We start from the raw sequence: 20747 nt of genomic DNA, 5'->3' as shown, positions 1-20747 counted from the left end.
TAAATATAGCTAAACATATAATAAATGTATCTACAAAACCCGGAATTAATCGCTCTTTAATAGCCCGCAAAAAAAAAATCACAAAGAAACATGTATTTTTCGTGCCTACAAGGTAGAATGGCCCTTTAAGCAGAAATGCTGAAACACGGAACTTGGAACCGTCTCTCTGTACTTGTTAAATTGTAATTCTCGATGGCTGTGTCCTTGTTCCGTGTCAAGGCCTTCGTTAACGCCGATTCCGAAGTGGGAATCGGGTCAATTTGCAGAAGCGATTTTATTTGCTTTTTGAATCAATATCACGGGTGTGCCGTGTTAATCGTTGCCCGTAGACGCGTTATAATCGCGAAACAAGCCCCTTATTTACTGGAAAAATTACAAATTTAAACGGGGCTGGAAAAATTGCTTCCATAAATGTTCGCGTTCGCGGAATTAAAAGGCAGGGAGAGAGCCTTCCGCGGAAAGTAATTTAAAAGTATAAAAGGCGGAATAAAATACGAGCACGCCGGAGTAAAAAAGCTGAATCAGATGGAGAAACAAATTTCCGTCCCGGCCGTAACAATAGAAAGTCAATTTCGCGTTTATTTCTTCGCCAAGCTTTTGCCTCAACTAGCAATGGAATCAATGTAACATAATATAATAGAACCTCCATTATTCGTTCGAATAGAGGCAGGACTTGGGTCAAAGCAAACACAGGCGTTTTGAAAAATTTTCGAAATGCATTATTTCAAAATTAATTTTCCAAGTTGTTCGGAAAATAATCTATTTAATCAACTATTAATGTATTTCCAATTGTGTGATTTATTTTTCACTTCTTAAAACCGATTCACTGTTATAGTTTGTGTTTATGTTTTATATTTGTAAAATTCAGGACGACCATTTGTAATTTTCAGCAAAAAGTTGATTATTATGGGACTTTTCACTGATATGGAGCGTTAAATTTGGTCTATTATTGTTATTATTGTACTTGTTACACTTATTCGACTTACATAAATTTCAAATATAATTGATATGCTATGACTTTAAATATAGTTTAGTATGGAAGATTTGATGCTATCAGCCATGGAAAATTCATCAAATTCTACTTAAAAAATTTAATCATTATGTTACGACTTGTCACTGTATATTGTGTATTATAGATGTTTTTTTACTATTTATTTTCATTATCATTGCGTTTGTCACATTTGTTTGGTTCCTTCGAATTTGAAAGATTTTCAAAACACTAATTTTAATTATAATTTAAAAACGAAAATTTAGAACTGTTGATTGGAAAGTTAATCAAACTCCAAGCTCAGAAATTTATTACTCAATTGTACTTGAAGTTAAAGTTGATTTAAAATACACAGTATGGCGGAAAAATAACGGAACTTTTTAAATTTAATGCAAACTACAACAATATGTAATCTGAAAGCTGTATATTTCCTCTACAAAACAAAAGCATCATTATTGGAATCGACTAACGGATTGTCAAGTTATAACGGTTAAATAGGCAGCACCTTTTGTCACTTCGTCGCAGAAACACAATGGAACAAAGAGCAAATATTAAATTTTGTTTCAAGCTCGTGAAAACTTTTACAGAAACATTTGAATTGATGAAAAAAGTTTATGGTGATGATTGTTTATCCCGTACACGTACGTTCGAATGGTATAAACGATTTCAGGATGGTCGTGATGCTTTGGAAGATGACCGAAACCCAGGCCGGCCGAAAAAGAAAAATCACGATGAGTTGGTGGAAAAAGTGCGTGAAATGATTACCTACGATGCGACTTCAAGTGTGAGATGGATGGCAGAGGTATTAAATACGACTAAAGACATGATTCACGAAATTTTAACATGAATATTATTTGGGTGTTATGGAGCGTTTGTGGAAAAAAATCGTTCGAGTGAGGCCCAAATATCGAGCGCCGGGAAGTTGGTTTTTGTTGCACGATAATGCACCATCGCACAGGACTGTCGCTGTTCGTGAATTTTTGGTGAAAAAACAGGTCTGTGTGCTCCAACATCCTCCGTATTCGCCAGACTTATCTCCATGTGATTATTTCCTATTTTCAAAACTCAAACTGGCCATGAAAGGAACGTTTTATGACAGTGTTACACAAGTCCAAGGCGCGGTGACAAGAGTCATTGAGGCGATTCTGCAAAATGATATAAAAAAATCTATGCTGACACTAGTCGAACGTGGCCAGCGGTGTATCGATGCAGAAGTGATGTATTTTGAATAAAAAAAAATAATTTTGGCAAAATAACTAACTTTGTTCTTTTAATTTAAAAAGTTCCGTTATTTTTCTGATATAATGTGTATAATCGCTTTTTGTACTCTTGATGAGTTCCGAACGTAATTAAAGAGATATTGTTATTAAGGACGTAAATATTACTAACTCGGAGCAAAAGTTTTCATTTCTTAGTTACGGGACTTAACTTGCCTCCTTTGCATTTTATTCCCAGCTTATTTTATCGGCGTTTATTACCCTCGTTCCGTGAACAATCTCCATTACTCTCTGCTCAGGAGAGATTCGCGAAATGAAAATGTTCTCACAGTTGCTTGTATCTCGTCGCGAACGCATTCTTTTTATTTTTCCTCGCGCGAAGAGTCCTTTTTTGGAATTACAATGAAGTGACTCTCGCGTTTGGACACCGTTCGATCGATCCGATTTCCGGCGACATTTAATCGTGCATAAATTGAGCAATCCTCTTTAATTACGACCCCGCGATCCTCTAGAAAAAACCTCCGAGTCCCTCGATTTCCATACTACGAGCTACTTTGTAGGGTTACTGCTCGAATCCACGATTCCTGGTTTGCCGAAATGCTTACATTTTGGAGCACTCTTGATGCAAATTAACGTTTTATGGTTGATGGCCGTTCTTGAACATTTTACGTCAGACACGAGAAGTTTGAATCATTCGTAAGGAATTGCAATCGTTATCGAGACCAGAGAACAAATTGTAAAACTGATCTCGAAAAGTCCATTTTTATATTTACATTTTATTATCACATACATAATACTAGGAAAAATGGATGATTATAACTAAGAAGACATTTAATTCGAATTGACTATTGAATAAGAAAGTTAGATAAAATGTTACTAATTTTTGTAGAAGAAACTGTCTCCTCAAGAAAGGTTTTCGAAATCTTTTTCATTTTTGTATTTCAATTTTAGTTCTTAGTCGTAAAGCTTGAAAAATTAAATATATTTATATCGAAGATGAGCAGTAAAAATTATGTCCAATTAATCAAAATTAAAATAACACTTCAGGGGATAATTAGTAATTAATTGCAATCGTAATTCGATCGATTCATCGATTCTTTCCGCACAACAAAAAAATGTTATTCAGTTTTCTCATTTCTATCCAAATATCAAAAGAATATTATGTATCATTTTCTATTTAAAAGGATTGGGTCTCCCTGGGCTATAATTTTTAAAAGAAAAATTAAGTTGATATCCTCATTAATCACTAAAAGAAAACAGTTTCTAACGTTTTATTTGGACCACATGTAGTTTGAAACCTACGTCCATGAGTTAAAGAAGAGAATTTTATAAGATAGATAATTCGATAAAGAATAATCTAGAAATATTTAATTTTTAAACGATCTCATTTTAAATCGAAATGTTCACTTTCTTAGTCTCCATACTCCCGCTTCGACGGACTAAGTAATTTGAGAACTAAAAATTTGCATACGTAAATTTACATATTCCGAGCTTACTTTGCAAGGCAATCGCCTAGAATTGAGTTTTTTTGACCGATTAAAGCACATTCGCTTCAAGACCTCTCTGATGTTTGCGTACGCGGAACGATCGGCATGTTTTAATACATTTTTGTGTTAGCTCGAGAAATACCTCGACATCGTGGAAGATCATTGAAATTTCTATGTCGTTTTTCATCCTCGTAAACTACCAACGCGATCCACGTAATTGGTATCTTCTTTTCTGCTATTAAGTTCGAGAGACATTCGGTGTTCCCTTTTACACATTCCACTGTAATGGAAATAAATTACGGAATGTAACATAGAAGCGTTTCAAATGAGCGTAGAAATGTCAGCGAATAAGAAACAGGTTCAAGCTATAATCGGTGTGACTACTTTATATGCAAATTGATCTTGTTTGTCGAGAATTTACTACATGTAATGTTCGTAATAAAATTTATTCGCCTTTGCAAGAAATTTATTGAAAATATATGCCACTCTCTATGCTCGCGACATTATTACGTTATCGCCATTTCATTAATGCTAACTCTGCTATCAAATTTGTATTGTTGCGCGTCATCGTAACTATTAATTTAATAATTTAATGGGACCAGTTAATTCCTCATTTGTACTCATCTATAATTTCTACGAAAATTGTTTACGTATTTATTTAAATATTACTGTCTTTGATCCTCTGTTATAATATTTGTGGTAACATAAATTATGCCAAATTTGGTATCTAAAATTCGACATAATGTTCATGGTAAACAAAAATTTGGACTTTTTAGTGTTTACAAAAAGTAATTGTGAAATTAAATTTAATTAAAAACATGAACGTTTCGACCCTTCGTTATCATCAGCCGGACAAAAGAGTAGAAAATTCTAATATGCAAATTGTACGATATGGAAAAGCAAGTAAATACGTTGGAAAACGTTCTGTTTAACATTTTTCTTGTAAATGATTGTATTATTCTTTATTTCTAAACAATGTATTTAATATTATAACCAAGAGGTATTGAGAGCTATTTTAATGTTATTTAGACGTGAAACAAGAGATAATACAAAAACTCTCCTAATGTTCGTTCATCCTATGTTAAGGATTCTTAACGAACTTTAACATTAGGGGGTTTACGATGCGGACGTGACTTATGATTATTTTTGAGGATCGGAATTTCGAGACATGGGTAAATGTATGGTTAACAAATTTATACATATATGTCTTCTTTACTAAGATATTGCGGAGGTATTTTATTTAGGATATTTTCAGTTGAAAAAAATAATGTATATGTATAAAATGATAGTGAATACGTGTTCTAAAAATCATAGAAGAAAGGCTAATGGTTTTTTTTCAAACAAATTGACCTTTTAAACCGGAATACCCCCTTAATTTTCATGGTCAGGATCTTGTAACATGATAAAACATTAGAAAGTGTCTGTCCGTTTGCCTTGCGTATACTCTATGAATTGAAGAACTTTAAGGTCGATCCTACCGGATCCAAAAACTGTGGAATTGGACCCAAACTGTCACTAAACGGAGAAAATCGCTGGAAGCTACCGAGAGGGCAAAATAACCCAACCACCGTAGCTTTCAACCGTTTATTGCCGGTGTCTCTGGGTCACTGGGTGCACCTATTTCCACACAAACGCACCTCCGGTGGTTGCAATAAATTTCCCGAATTTACGAACGACCAAGGGCAGTCGTAAACCGACCACTCGGTAGCAAAGAGATGAATTCCGCTGGAAAAGTCGGGTCGAATTTTGCGTTTCGAAATCGTCGAGACCCGCGCTGCAGTGGTCGATCTTAACAATCCAGTCGGAGAAAACTGTAAACGGGATATTTATGGATCTTCTCCTCTTGTAGTTTTATTGATTTTGAGATAGGAACGCTCGAAAATGGTCGACTCTGTTTCCCGTCGGAGAAGACAAATTTTTACGCAAGAAAGTTAGGAAAGAGATTTACTTACCCCATGAATTATAAATAAAAATAGAAATATGAAAGTTTCAATGATTATTCAAGGAAACAAAATGAATAAACGCTTGAAGCGATTAAAATTCGGATAATAAATTTGTTGGTAAACGGGGAGCCTCAATATATTCCCCTAAACGTCAAAACAAAATATTACTTAATATTTAATCAACATGCAATAGTTCGAAACTCAATCTACTTTTTGCTTTCGTTTTAGAATAGAGCAGATATAGTCACGCGACATTATTGTATTTTTATTTTCAGAAAAAATCTATATATACTAAAGTCGTAGGAGATAATTAAAATAATGAACATGACGGGCTTTTAATATTTTTTTAACTTGGTTTTTATTGTATAAATTTGGTCCCGACCTTTATAGACTTTCTGTATATAATGTGTGTAATAAAGACGTTTAATAATTATAATAATAATAATAATAATAAAAATAATTCGACCATCCTGTGTACGCTCAACAGGTGAAAAAGTGTTTCATGCAAAAAGTACGTCCTTCGCCAGGCAGATTTGCAGTCAAAAATATTAATGTCTACATTGCGGAACGGTTCTTCGCAATCGTTTTTCATATTCTTTCTTTTTCTCGAATCTTTCTTTCATATTTTTCAGCGTGGTTGCAGCTCTTCGAGGAACGGTTCGTCGAGGATTCACGAGCATCGTTTAATTCGCTGGTTAACGAACGGCTGGAATTAGCGTTCGGTGGAGCGCGGAGTTTTATGGAAAATTGGTGGTAATTAAATATTTGTCGGCAGCTCGAGTCAATGCACCGTGCAATTTTGTTACAAACAAGCGTTATTCCGGGAGAAACTCGTAACGAACATTCGCGGATTACAAAGTGCCGCATTATGGCGGCCGAGGGCCCGGTTAATGCCAGCGCCTGGTTTTTATACGTTTCAATTTTGGAAACGATCGTACCGACGACGCCAGGAAGCGCTGACAGCCTCGTGGAATCTCGTTAACCCTTTTGATGGATATTTTTCTCCTTTTCTGGGGGACTCGTGTTTGGCATTCGCACGCATGCAACTTTCTTGGGATTCTTGTTGCAGTCCCTCATGATCGCCGTCGCGTTTTCTCAGTTTATAACTATATTAAACGGTCCTCCTGCGTGTCGTTTACCTTCACCGAGACTCGTTAATGCAAACTGCTACTACATCCTTCAATGTATTACTTTTGGTTTCGTGTTAGGCCACCGAAATTGGTTTCGAACGTGCGCCATTTGAGGTGGCTACAGTTGCTTCGAAGTGTACTATGCCACGAATAATTATAAGGTCAAGGTACTTAATATGGCCTAGTAAAAATTAAATCGCCATCGATTGAAATATAATAATTTTTTTTTAATTAATTTTTGCATTTAATTTGCCCCGAAGTAAACAAAAACTATTCGAGCTTCATACAGAATAAGTTAGAACTATTCAAATCAACAGATTTTTATTTGCAATTTAAATGTGTACCCAATTTGGCCTGTTTAAGAAATATTGGTTAATTCGTGTATACGGGGTGTCCGGCCAACCCTGGGAAAAATTTTAATGGGAAATTCTAGAGTCCAAAATAAGACGAAAATCAAGGATACGAATTTGTTGATTGAGGCTTCGTTAAAAAGTTATAGAAACATTTCCGGCCACACAGCATATTATCGGTAAAGAATTTTTTTCTCGAAAGTACGTAGGATTTCGGGGGTATGTAAATTCCCCAAAAATAATTGTAATTGACTCCTGCAACCGATAATAATTTTTCTGTGAATGATTTGAAATTGTTTAATTTAATTTTTTAATAACGTTTTAACGAAGCCTCAATCAAAAAATGGATATTCTTGATTTTCGTCTTATTTTGGCCTCTAGAATCTCTCATTAAAATTTTTTTAAGAGTTGGTAAAGTTATTTTATTATTTGTTTTTATTTGAGTTTTTTTCGAAAAATTTGTTTTATTAAAATTATATTTAAAACGTGCTTTTCTGTGCAAGCACAAGAATACTAAAAATGGATTGAAAACATTCTTGACACTCACAAATATTTCTTGCAAGCTTGGATGTGATCTTGGTTACCTTTTAATTGTTCTCAATGTCTGTTATCATATGTTTCCTAATAATTCGCCTCTGTATACTCTTAGAATATAATTTATTCTCTGATATCTTTAGAAATATTTTCTGTTTCGTCTTCATAGTGATATGGCTACCTTATATGGGATTTTTTGTGAGCTACAATACCACCAATGCTATTTAATAAATATTTCTTAACAAATTAAAACTTTCTGTAAGACCGACGTATTTATTCGTATACAGTTATTTTAAAAGGCATGTAATGAATAAAGATATTTTTTGTTTTGAATTAATATACAGGGTGGTCCACGCAACTTGTGCACCTTTGTAGTTTCCAAAGTATGTGTTACACGAACAAATTTTATGTACAAAAGTTGCATGTTTTAAAGGAATACATTATTTAGTATATTTATTTTTTTTATGTCTGGAAACGTTTCGGTGATTTGAAGGTCAATTTTGTTATTTTAAATAGAATGCTATATTTTTTATATCAAAATATTGAATTCTGAGTAAAAAAATATTGACCTTTATTACCCCTAAACCTAATAGCTAACGAGTAATTTCACTTTATTTCTTGATAATTTTCACTATTCTTCAGAAATCTGTGATACGGTTGAGTTTCCAATTTGATATTACGTGAAGAAAATTGTCAAGAAATGAAGTGAAATTATTCGTTAGCTATTAGATTTAGGGTTAATAAAGGTCAATACTTTTTTACTCAGAATTCGATATTCTTCCATATTTTTATACATAGAATATAGTATTCTATTTAAAAAAACAATGTTGACCTTCAAATCTCAGAAATGCTTCCACCTATAAAAAAAGTAAATGCACTACGTAATGTAGCCCTTTAAACCATGCAATTTTGATATACGAAATCGTTTCGTGCAACGCATATCTTGGAAGGTATAGAGCTGCACGTGTTGCGTGGACCACCCTGTATATTTAACTGAAACTTTTTTTATTTGCATATAAATAACTAACAGAATTGATAATGTTCCAAAACAAAACTACCGTTACCTATTATTTTAGGTTGTAAAAACAAAAGTATAAACTCGTTACTATTTGTAATTACTCTTCACTCGGTATTTAGTGGATGTTACTTTATTTTTGATTGTTTGTAATAGCTGTTCAGGAACACTATTGACTCAGTTATACAGTTTCATTTGGGATATCTAAATTCGATAACATTGTATCGAACGACTTTTTAATTTCAGGACACGATGATGGACTGCGGGGGTGACGGAGGAGGGTTGGAGGACCTCGTTGATCTGGCGACCGTCGTTGCGGATTCATCCCCGACAATTCGAGGTAATTAATCTTCCCATTCTTCTTGATCCCTTAGTGACGAGTCATTCTTGAAACTCCAATCAGATTCAAATCACAGACTCTTCTTTTAAACGAAGAAGTCGTTTTAAGTTTGTACAAAATTGATTAGAGTAGATATCCCAGTAATTGCCATTTTAAGCTTGTTGAGTATCTTTTTGGATGCTGTTTAAAGTCTGCAAAAAATTCCTATTAATTTCCTAAAAATTTCTATATTTGTCAATGTTATTATTATTCATTTATTAACGGGATTAAACCCTTTAATACAAAAGATGTCATATGTAAGGAACAACAAATGTGGATTTTACATAGTCAAACATTATCGCTTATAAAATTTTAACAATATAAATTAATTTAGAATACGTTGCAAGAATAATTTTAGATTTTTTAATGATTGCTCAATTAAATCAGTTTTAGTGTGTACAAAATTTGCATGACTAATCATTCTATTTACGCAATTCTGAGATCCAACGCGACAAAATCGATGTTAACTCGATTTTGTCGCAATTTTAAATTAAAATAAAATGGCAATCCCAGAAATCGAATCATATCATAATTTCTGATGAATTTTATATTACGAGAATCAGTGCAAAGCACAAATTACAAAAGAGGATTATTACCAATATATTATGGACACAAAAAGACATTGTTGCAAAAACAAATCAGTTGTCTGCAAATATCGTTCAATTACCATTTTACTGCGATTATCGCTAGTCCAATAATCGACCTTTAGAGTTTACTACGATATAAATTTAAACAGATATAAAGTAATTATTGCTTTAAGTTTGATGATTAACAATAATTGTTATTACGCTTTGGAAATTCAAAAATATTAATAAACTACTATATCATTAAACTAATCTTCTATCTATGTATCTATACATATATGTATATGAAATGAAAGGCCTGACTCACTGATTCATCAACGCCCTGGCTAAACCCTTGGACATAAAAAGCCGAAGTTTTGCACAGCGGTTTCCTTTATGATGTATACAAGAAATATTCCGAAATTCAACCCCTAAGGCGGTGGAAAGGGGTTGTAACATTTGTATGAGATATATTTTATTTGTGGTCGGATTTACTTGAAACTTCGTCTTAATGCTCTTTGACATAATTAATCAAACACCTGTTTCGGCATTTAAAAAAATTCTACCCTTGGGGTGAAAGAGGGTTGCAACATTTGTATGGGACAGATTTTGTTCGTTGTCGGATTTGTTTCATACTTGGTCTTAATACTCTAATATAATTAATCAAACACTTATTCCGGTTTTTTTTAAATTCAACCTCTGAAGGGGTGAAAAGGGGTTGTAACATTTGTTTGAGGGATATTTTATTTGTGGTCGGATTTGCTTCAAACTTTGTCTTAATGCTCTTTGACATAATTAATCAAACATCTATTTCGGCATTTTAAAAAATTCAACCTCTGAAGGGGTTGCAATGTTTGTATGGGACATATTTTGTTCGTGGTCGGATTTACCTGATACTTGGTCTGAATGCTCATTGATACACTTATTTCGCATTAAAGTTGCCTTATTTCCGTAAATGGATCTAGAAACTTGAAATTTAACATGTAAGTACGTAATTATTATCTTATCACTAAACCGTTGCAATGGTGTAAATACGCCTAAATATCGGTATGGGTGTCGTTATGAAGGTCTTTTGTGACGTTAATTACGAAAATGGTATCAATTTTAAAATGTAAGATGGCGACATGACATAAAATTAAAACTCTATAGAAGTGAATGGGGGCTCAAAAGGTTTTATGGAGAAATAATATCTATTTCCGAGGGAACTAACCGGTTTCCTGTGCGAGCGAAATCGCGGGCAAAAGCTAGTAAACTATATAAATGTTAGGATGTTAATTGTTAAATAAAGAAGAAAATATTGAAACAAGCAGGTGCAGAAATGTTCATTCCAGAATTTATTTCAGTGAAGGTCAATTTAATGTTTTTTTTTATTCTAAAGATTTCTTTGCATTCTATCTTCTAATTCTATTTACTATTTTAGTGGCCAATGTGTAAATATCTAAATAACTGAAACAAAGAAGTTACGGCTTTAGTAAATATATTTTTTATAGATTTTCATTGTTAACATTTTTCACTGTATCGAGAAATAATATAATTCATTACAAATTGTTAGTATACTTATTTTGACATTTATATACATATATATTCTTCTTGAACAACCTAATTAATTGTATGTTTCTAGGTATAAATTATCCCACTTCATATACTGAAACGTGTACGTGAAATAAACCAGCTTGAATAAAATTATTTTTCCTAAAATCAATTTATTCATCCAATCCGAGAGGTCTGCAACACGTTGATGAGATGTCTTTAAAGTGTCTTTACATTCTTCGCGGAAGAACTAATTAACTCTAAGTCTTATCTTCCAAGCGTCTCATAAAATCGTTGAACAAGTTCTTTGCGACATAAGTGCTTCTTGCGGTATTCTCGATTCCATTTCCTCTCAAACTATCCACCTGTTTCGCGCCCCGTTTTATACGAAATCAGTGTATTCGCACGTTTTATTCACTCGTTAATTAGATCGTCAGAGGGGACCGATAATTAAGAAAATGTCCGCGTGTAACGAGATGGAATAACGTTGTCTAGATAGGGGCGTTCGTAATACAAGGATAGAGAGGGGCTGACGACTCTCAGAAATTGTTAAGGTAAATAAACGTTCAGCGGCGGGGGGCCGAATGGAAATTGACAGGAATGCAATTAGTCCCGACACAAAGGGGAATGTTTTCTCCCTAATATCACCGAGATGGAATAATTATTTACAGGTGCAGGAAAATTCTTTGTCGAGGACTTTCACTTTGCGTTTTCTTGCAATAGAGAAATTGCTCGCAAGGTGCATTATAAACGTGTCGTTAAAATGTTGCGTCCCGAGACTTGGCTCCCTGGATTATGTCCGAGAAACGGCACTGACTGAATGCCGAACAGGTCACCCTTGTTTGGCCAAAAATAGGGGAGAATGCGACGCTCACGAAATACAGTCTTTTTTGAACGTTCGAAGAACTGGCGATTGCGTTTGCCTTTTTTTTTCTAGATTTTCTTTCGTTTTTCTTTATAAATATATAGCACTAAGCTCGACCACGGCTGTAGATCAAATTTAAAAATTGGAACGTAATAAAAGATTCGAGACTAATGTACAAAATCCATCTATTAGGTATTACATGTTTTTAGACGTAAAGAAATGATTGTGGACTTTTTTTCTTTAAACTAACATTTTACATTATTTTCCGAGCATGAAACTGTGTATGATTATACCATTTGTTTTCGGAAATCACTGCATTTGCTAACGAATAACCTGATGACAAAATAGTTTTGTCAAGAATGGGCATATAATTAACATTTAATTTGCATTGAATTTACGAGCTCTTAATAACAATTTAATAAATTTCCATATAGAAAATGTTCGATGTCTATTTTTTTATCTTTCTAAAGTTTAAATTTATATAAACATTGCACTATTCATATAAATACCTAAAATATACTCACTTACCTATATAATAATACAATACACACCTACATTTTTATACCATCTATATAAGTTAAGTAATTTAACACGTTCACTGTCAGGTGAAAACCTTACAATATTCCGCAAAACTAAAATTTTTAGACCATTGTAGTAAAATTTGTTTCAGTACTTATTTGTGTAACCTTGCAAACATTTACAAGTCCTGTTCAAATTTATTGCTTTCAATATTTCAACTTGAGAATTAATTTTTCTAGTTCCATAATGGAACATCCTGCCATCTACATATACAGGATGTTCGGTCACCCCTGGGAAAAATTTTAACGGGAGATTCTAGAGGCCAAATTAAGACGAAAATTAAGAATATCAATTTGTTGATTCGTTAAAAAGTTATTCAAAAATTTCAAATCATTCTAAAAAAATTATATTCAGCTATGAGGATCAATTACAATCATTTTTTGTTAATAGACATACCCCCCAAATCCTACGCACTTTCGAGAAAAAAATTCTTTACCGAAAATCTAACGTGAGACCAGAAATGTTGCCCTGAAATTTCATGCGTATGTTTAAAATATCATAACTTTGAAACGGATTGGAGGATTTTAATGTTTCAAAATGCAAACAACGCGTATTTTGGTGTAGAATATATAGAAATTCCAAGCTAATGTTCGGAAACTTCGTAAAATGAGAGAACCCCCATAAAAATGGTCCAATTTTCAAACCGCCATAACTCCTACAATAGTGAATATATTTTAATGAAATTTTTTCTAAGGTAGTGCTTATGGGTGCCTACAAAAAGGTATTAGACAACATTTCCGTACAGCGTCAAACAAATTTATTAAACATGAAAAACGAATTTTTTAGAAAAATCGACAAGGGGTAGGTGCCCAAATTTTTCAACGAAATTAAAAAGTTTGAAACCATTCTGGAAAAATTATTTTCGGTTGTGGGGAATCAATTACAATCGTTTTTGGGGAATTTACATACCCCCGAAATCCTACGTACTTTCGAGAAAAAAATTCTGTACCGAAAATATTCTGTGTGGCCGGAAATGTTTCTATAATTTTTTAACGAAGCCACAATCAACAAATTGATATTCTTGATTGTCGTCTTATTTTGGCCTTAGAATCTCCCATTAAAATTTTTCCCAAGGGTGATCGAACACCCTGTAAATCTTGACTATTTTGTATTCATAACGCTATATGTTATTACAAAATTGTCCGAATGAACTAATGTTTTGAAGTTTAATACTAAACTTACCACGACCGGTTAAATGACCGTTTTAAAAATTTCATTTAGAATTTCTAACATGCAATGTTATTTTAGCGCCATTTAACATCTTGACTTTTCTTATAGTACTCGTACATTGAATTTTTCAACATTCACTTCTACTTTTATTGTTTATTTTCTGTGAAAAATATGTAGTCTGTCTTGCCTACTACAACCAATCATCTGAGCGGATGAAAGTTTGGTACCAAATTCTGGTTAGCTTTCGATGTAAATAAGACATACATATACATATAGCAAAGCTGAAAAGAGAGAATCTTCAATTTCCACTGTCTTAGAACAACGCGTATTAAAAATAGTTAAACTTTATACACGTACAGTTCTGGATCTACTGGTGTTTTCTCCTTCATTGAGCCACTGTTAGAAGTGGCAAGGCCTTCCCTTTAGAATTGTTTTGGTTTACATCGATTTGACTTTGCGTTTTGGAAATATCGTAATTTAAATGAGGGGGACATTTTTTAAATTTAACTATGTCTGTCTTCGTCTAACGCGTCGGACCTCTCTCTTTTGCATGTGTGTCGTAACAATCGTGACCGAGTGACGTAGTATTTTCAAGAATTTACACGCGAGGTCATTGACCCAGCGCCGACGTAAACATTGAAAACTAAACAAACGGTTCGAACCTTATATCTCCGGAACTAATTACGCTATCGACTCGAAACAAGTTTCATTTTAAAGGGTTCTCTATCCTCTATCACATGATTATAACTACTGTTATAATTTATTCTATCTTCTATATTTATTTTGATATTTACTTTGATGCTATACACCTAACGAAGTTTCATCAATTCCTATTGATTATATGACTGGTGTGCGATGAAACTGGATTATAAATTGTTTAGTTAATTGAAAATGAATTTAAATTTATATACATGATGTTTGCATAATTACTATGCCAGCATTTTTTCGTAAATAATTGTTTTCACTGGAATTAACTACGGTATCGACTTGAAAGAAATTTGTTTTCAAGGGCGTTTAATCTTCTATCCGATGAAAATTAAAAAATTTTGACATAGTTTGTAAATTTTCTGTATCAAGTTAAAGTGCTAAGTATGCACATTTAGAGTAAAAGTATTGAATATTTTTGTACAGATTTTTAAAATGTATGCTGTAAGAAATAATTTACGATATAAAAACCTTAAATCATAAATTTCTATACATATAATGTAAAAGTTGGAAGTACCTTGCCTCGTAAAAGAGAAAAAGGAAGACTGGTCATTTGACAAGTCATGGTGGAAATAGATATACATGAAGTATTGGTAGGTTTAGTGTTAAGCCTTTGGAGCGCTGTCAAAGCATTGGGAAGAAAATTTTATTTAAGTAGTAAAATTTGAAAATTGAATTTCAATCACGTAAAAGGGATTTGCTACTCATATTCAGTGAATGATATTTAAAAAGGGTTCGGAATTTTGTTATCTCACCCATCAGGAGTGATCGTCCAGGATTCGAGTAATTACGTCCTTGGTAATCGCGCGACGACTCCATGACAAAGTACACATATATGTATATATGTATACCCAGGGTTTACCACTTTATAATCAGTTCCTCTTACGCTGCTCGCACTGATCGCTTAAACTCGTCCCGTAATCGCTCCTAATTACCCGGTCCTTCTGCTCGGTGGTTGTCTTTCCCCTTGGAACGATAACTCTTTTACGACGATGGCAAATTTTTGGTCTCGCGATCAAGAACGATCGGTAGTATCGATCACGGTGTCCTATCGAGTTCAATTTGGCCAATGAGTAGCATTCGATCTTCGTGCTTCTTTTAGGTTCCTCCAAGTCACCTGGAATCGCGTTTAATTGCCATTGCACGCAGCCCGGATCGATCTTCCCCGATCGATAATTCGTTGGTCTGAATGGGATCGAGATTGAAGCTCCTAAGTGTATTTAATTGGCTCGGGCGGTGATTACTTTGAATCTTGGTCTGCTTCGACGCCGGACAGCGTTAATAGTAGTTATTACTGGCAATTGATCTGGACTCGGTATAGTTGTTCTTAGAGTTCTTAGTTAGTTTGCGCCTTGATGACATCTCGAGTTGTCGAGCGATACGTTGGACGCGACATTTTATAAACAATCAGTGTATCATCGATTCTCGTTTCTCCCAATTTGAGAAAATATTATTTTCTGACGATTTGATCCGCTTGTGTCACTTATGGAACTAAAACAATGAATTCTCGAGTTGAAATGTTAAAGAAAGTCAATTTAAATAGGATTCATTTTTAGCGAGGTTACAAAAATAAGTAATAAGACAAACTTTAAGTTATGTAGTTTGCTATTCTCTGAAATAAAAGTTTTGGTCCGGTAAAAAATTTTACGGTTTTATTTATTTCTGTAGAATTCCTTGAAAACTCGAGAGAACTTGTTCTTCATAACGGAATATTATTAACGATTTTAGTAAAATTCTGTGTAAATTATTTGATACATTTTCTATTGTATGCATAAAAAATTATGTGAAATATGATAAAAGGTCGCTTCCCCTTAAATATTTCAACGATTCCAATATTATTTTTGTAGGTCTTTATGGAATTTAGCTATCCTATGACTTTTAAATAAGGGTATACTATCTACACTCTCATCCATAAGTCATTGTACACTTGACAAATGAAACGATGCAAATTAATTAAAAAACTAATTATACAAAATTATAGAAATAACACTTATTTATTTATTTCATTATAAAGGAAACGTAACTCATAGTGTATGTCATAGATTTTACCAAAATGTCAGCGAACGATTAAAAATATTCGCATGTAAATAAAATGCATGTATCAACCTCGTTTGACAACGATCTTTGAAATTAATGGTAGAATTTTATCAATAATTGTTTTTTTAGTATTTTTATTATTAATATCATTCCAACCTTTCTGTAATATTATCCACGAGGCCTTCGTCGATTATAAACATGTTTATCTTAAGAATTTGCTCCCTCAAGCAATATTACTTATTACACATTTATATTAATTTCATACGAGCGTTATAAAATTTCTAGTAAGGTAGTAACTTAAAATGACTAACTAAGTGTAAGATAATAAAGTCGCTTCGGAAAGATGTATCTGTACCTTCATTTGCATTTTCCAAGATGGACGAGCAAAAATGTCCGGTGACTGATGGACGATAGCGTATACAGGGTGGTCGGCCACCCTTGACAAAAATTTTAATGGAAGATTCTAGAGGCCTAAATAAAACGAAACTTAAGAATATCAATTTCTTGATCGAGGTTTCGTTAAAAAGTTATTAAAAAATTAAATTAAAAAATTACAAATCATTCTGAAAAAATTATTTTTGGCCGTGGAGATCAATTACAATCATTTTTGGTGGATAGACATACCCCTGAAATCCTACGCACTTTTGAGAAATACTTCGAGTAGGTGGATTTTTTCGACAAAATTAAAAAATTTCAAATTATTCTGAAAAAATTATTTTTAGTTGCAGGGGTCAATTACAATCATTTTTAGTCAATACGCATATCCTCGAAATCCTACGTACTTTCGAGAAAAAAATTCCTAATCGAAAATATACTGTGTGACCAGAAATGTTTCCGCGAAATTTCATGCGTATATTTAAAAAATCATAACTTCTGGACGGATTAGGGGATTTAATGATTCAAAATTCAAGAAATGTGTATTAATGGAGCTCTATAATCGTATACCTCGTCTGTGGTGAGAACTACTATCGCTTCCACGCAGCTGTTCGCAGATTGCCGTCTCGCGGATGGAACTTTAAACGTTAATAATTTTTTAACGAAGCCTCAATCAACAAATTGGTATTCTTGATTTTCGTTTTATTTTGGCCTCTATAATCTCTTATTGAAATTTTTCCCAGGGATGCCCGAATACTTTGTATATCCGTACGAGTTCTATCGCGGAGCGATTTATTTCCAACAAGCCGCAATAATTATTAGTAACCTTCTCCCCTCCAGCCGTAGTAATAAAACTTATTTATACAATTCTCGGTTCTGGCAAGCTGTAAACACCGCCTCGAACTTCGTTGTCTCGGCTTTTATTTCCGGCGCATAAATAACGCGACCGTGCGCTGTTCATGGCTGAAACGTTCGGTTAAACGCGATCCTTTGTCAGACGAAACAGGGGTAATCGAGTCTGCTTTGGGAATATGGGGAAATTTTGCTGTGTTCACGGACGAAACGGAAACATTTCCACGATCCCTTCTTGCCTGCGTACCTGCCCTGCCGTTGGATGCGCAGAAATCTCGGGAAAATTTTAGTTGACAGCTTGGAAGGGTCGTGCCTTTTCTGCGACCAGCCTTCCCCCCTCCTCTCCCTGTGTTTCATCGTTCTGCGGTACCTGGGAATTTCAATGATCGTTCCTCTCGGATTTCTAAATGGGAACGACCTAATTTTTCCTGCATTTCAAATGAAGGTCTCATCAACGAGACTGCTACCTCGTTTCCTTTGATAGCTGTTTTCAACGGCGATAAGATTAAATCAACGCGAGAACTTTTTAACGTGCAAATTCTTCCGACTAAACATTTTCTTCGGTCGATAGAAGCTTTCTGTTATCCGAGCTCTGCGCAGGTTGTATCCTATTTTAACGTACGGATAATATAGCGAACAAAATTGTAGAATATCCTCAGAATTTCTCGAATAGGGGCTTAATTTGAGTATTTATATCAAACAATGTCACACGTAAAACAAGACCAATTATTGTTAAATAATATCTTCGTAAATTAAATGAATATTACAACAAATTTGCCATTTAAACTTATTATAACAAAATTATAAGACACTATTTTTGAAAATTAATAAAATGTATACCTATCATTAACCCCTTGACGTACGATGTAATTTCAAATAATTTGTCAAACTCATACTATTTAATTCTGTTTAAATTTGTTCGTATAAGGAATGACCACGAAAAAGAATAGATTTGTTTTATGAGTACTTCGTAAATGTAAATATGTGTTGATTTTAGCATATAAGACTCGATGACGAGTGAGTAGCCTTATGATCATGAAATCTGGCATCAAGAACTTATAACGAGTCAGACTCGTTATTGTACGGCAAGAGGTTAAACAATATTATCACTTTTTATAATGTTAATATTAGCTAGACTCGTCGTTACTTTGTATCACCTTGTTCATTCGATTAGGTAACGTTTCGTATAATTTTTTTTATGCAATTGATTAACATCAGTATGTAATTTGATTCCTGATTTATCTAGTTGCAATTGATCAATATCAGTGTGTCATTAGATACCGGATGAAGATAGCTGCAATTAATCAATCATATATCAGTGTGTGATTTGATTCCTGATGAAATTAGTTGCAATTTATCTAACGTTTCGTTAACTTTATTAGAAATTAAGTGACACACTAATATGCTAATTGATCAATATTAGTGCATCATTTAATCCCTGATAAAATTAGCTACAATGTTATCATATAATTCCTAGCATTCTACAATCGAAATATAACAGAATTGTAAAATTCTTAAAACAAATAAAATTGAATTTACAATTAAATATCCTATATATGCATATAGGGTGTTCGGCCACCCCTGGAAAAAATTTAAAGGGAGATTCTAAAGGCCAAAATAAGACGAAAATCAAAAATACCAATTTGTTGATGCAGGCTTCCTTAAAAAGTTATTAACGTTGAAAGTTCCGTCGGTACTGAATTTTTTTCTCGAAAATACGTAGGATTTTGGGGGTATGTCTATTGACCAAAAATGATTGTAATTGACCCCCGCTAACGAAAATAATTTTTCCAGAACGATTTGAAATTTTTTAATTTTATCGAACAATTTCACACCTTCTCCAATTTTTTTCTAAAAAGTGATTAGGATTTCTGGCGTATGTTTATACACCAAAAATGATTGTAATTGACCCTTGCAACCAAAGATAATTTTTGTAGAATGAGTTGTAATTTTTGAATTTTATTTTTTAATAACTTTTTAACGAAGCGTCAATCAAGAAATTGATATTCTTGATTGTCGTCTTATTTTGTCCTCTAGAATCTTGCATTAAAATTTTTCCCAGAGATAGCCGAACACCCTGTATACATCGTATAATTTTTAGTCGTATCTATACAAACATATAAATAATAATATGTCGAGTGGAATGTATTCCTATTATTAAGTCATCTGTTCTAATAAATGCAATTTAATCTTTTATATTTTGAAAAGGACTCGTGTCAGGTTCGAAATATAAATTGAAAAGTATATACTTTTTTTTTTAACGCAGTTTCAACCTCCAATGGAGATTATTCCGCGAATTTACATTAATGTTTACATTATATGATGAAACAAAGGTTTCTGGCAAATCGATAGATTACATTTTTTACAGGAATATACACTATTACAAACAATTTCTGTAGATTTCTGAAGGAGAAGAAGGAAGAGAAAAGTAAAAGTTGGAGTAACGGTCAGTGAAATTTCAATTCCTCGGAAATGAAATTCCAGACAGACTCTTCAGACTCATACTCTCGAAGGTAAAGCAATTGGAGAATTTCAAAGAGAAGCTTGTAGAAATGTTATCTCTAACTTGTCAAAAAGCGACGTAATCTCTCTCAACAATTCCCACCGGAAGTCGCGTAAAAGTTTCATTTCAGACTCTCTCCGTGCTTCAATAAAAGTCCGAATAGTCGGGCGCTTGCAAGAAGAGTGCTGTTTGAGTTTCCTTCTCGCTTGCGCCATCGAAAATTAAGTTAAACTCTTTTCGAGATATCGAGTTTCTTTCTGTGGACGCAATTTTCGAAGTAATCTTCCTCGTTGAAAATTCCATTGATTGAAAAAGATAAAGTCTTTTATAGCTGTTAACATTTTCCTCCGTTAAGATTGATAATCCTAATTTAAGGTAGATTGTGCAACAGTTTTCTTCGTTAAACTTTGTCTTTTCATCCTGTTTAGTATATTTTCTTTGTTCGTGCTTGCTCGGTGCATAAAGTCGTTAGATAAAAAATATTCAACGCTTGGTTTGTTGTGAATTAAGCTACTCTATTCCTCT

General features: G+C 33.4%; 1 protein-coding gene across 1 annotated transcript in view; it reads left to right on the top strand.

Moving 5' to 3' along the window:
- Positions 1 to 20747, top strand: part of LOC122402541 — a 60113-nt gene that overhangs the window by 23926 nt on the left and 15440 nt on the right. The window contains exon 2 of the mRNA XM_043405412.1: positions 8911 to 9004. Within this exon, the coding sequence (XP_043261347.1) occupies positions 8911 to 9004 (94 nt within the window). The remainder of the gene's footprint in view (positions 1 to 8910; positions 9005 to 20747) is intronic.

The sequence above is a fragment of the Colletes gigas genome, unplaced genomic scaffold, assembly GCF_013123115.1.
Source record: "Colletes gigas isolate AHSC1104 unplaced genomic scaffold, ASM1312311v1 Colletes_gigas_Sc00037, whole genome shotgun sequence".
NCBI classification, from domain to species: domain Eukaryota; kingdom Metazoa; phylum Arthropoda; class Insecta; order Hymenoptera; family Colletidae; genus Colletes; species Colletes gigas.
Note: the sequence above shows the minus strand (reverse complement) of the source record. Positions and strands in the feature narration are given on the sequence as shown.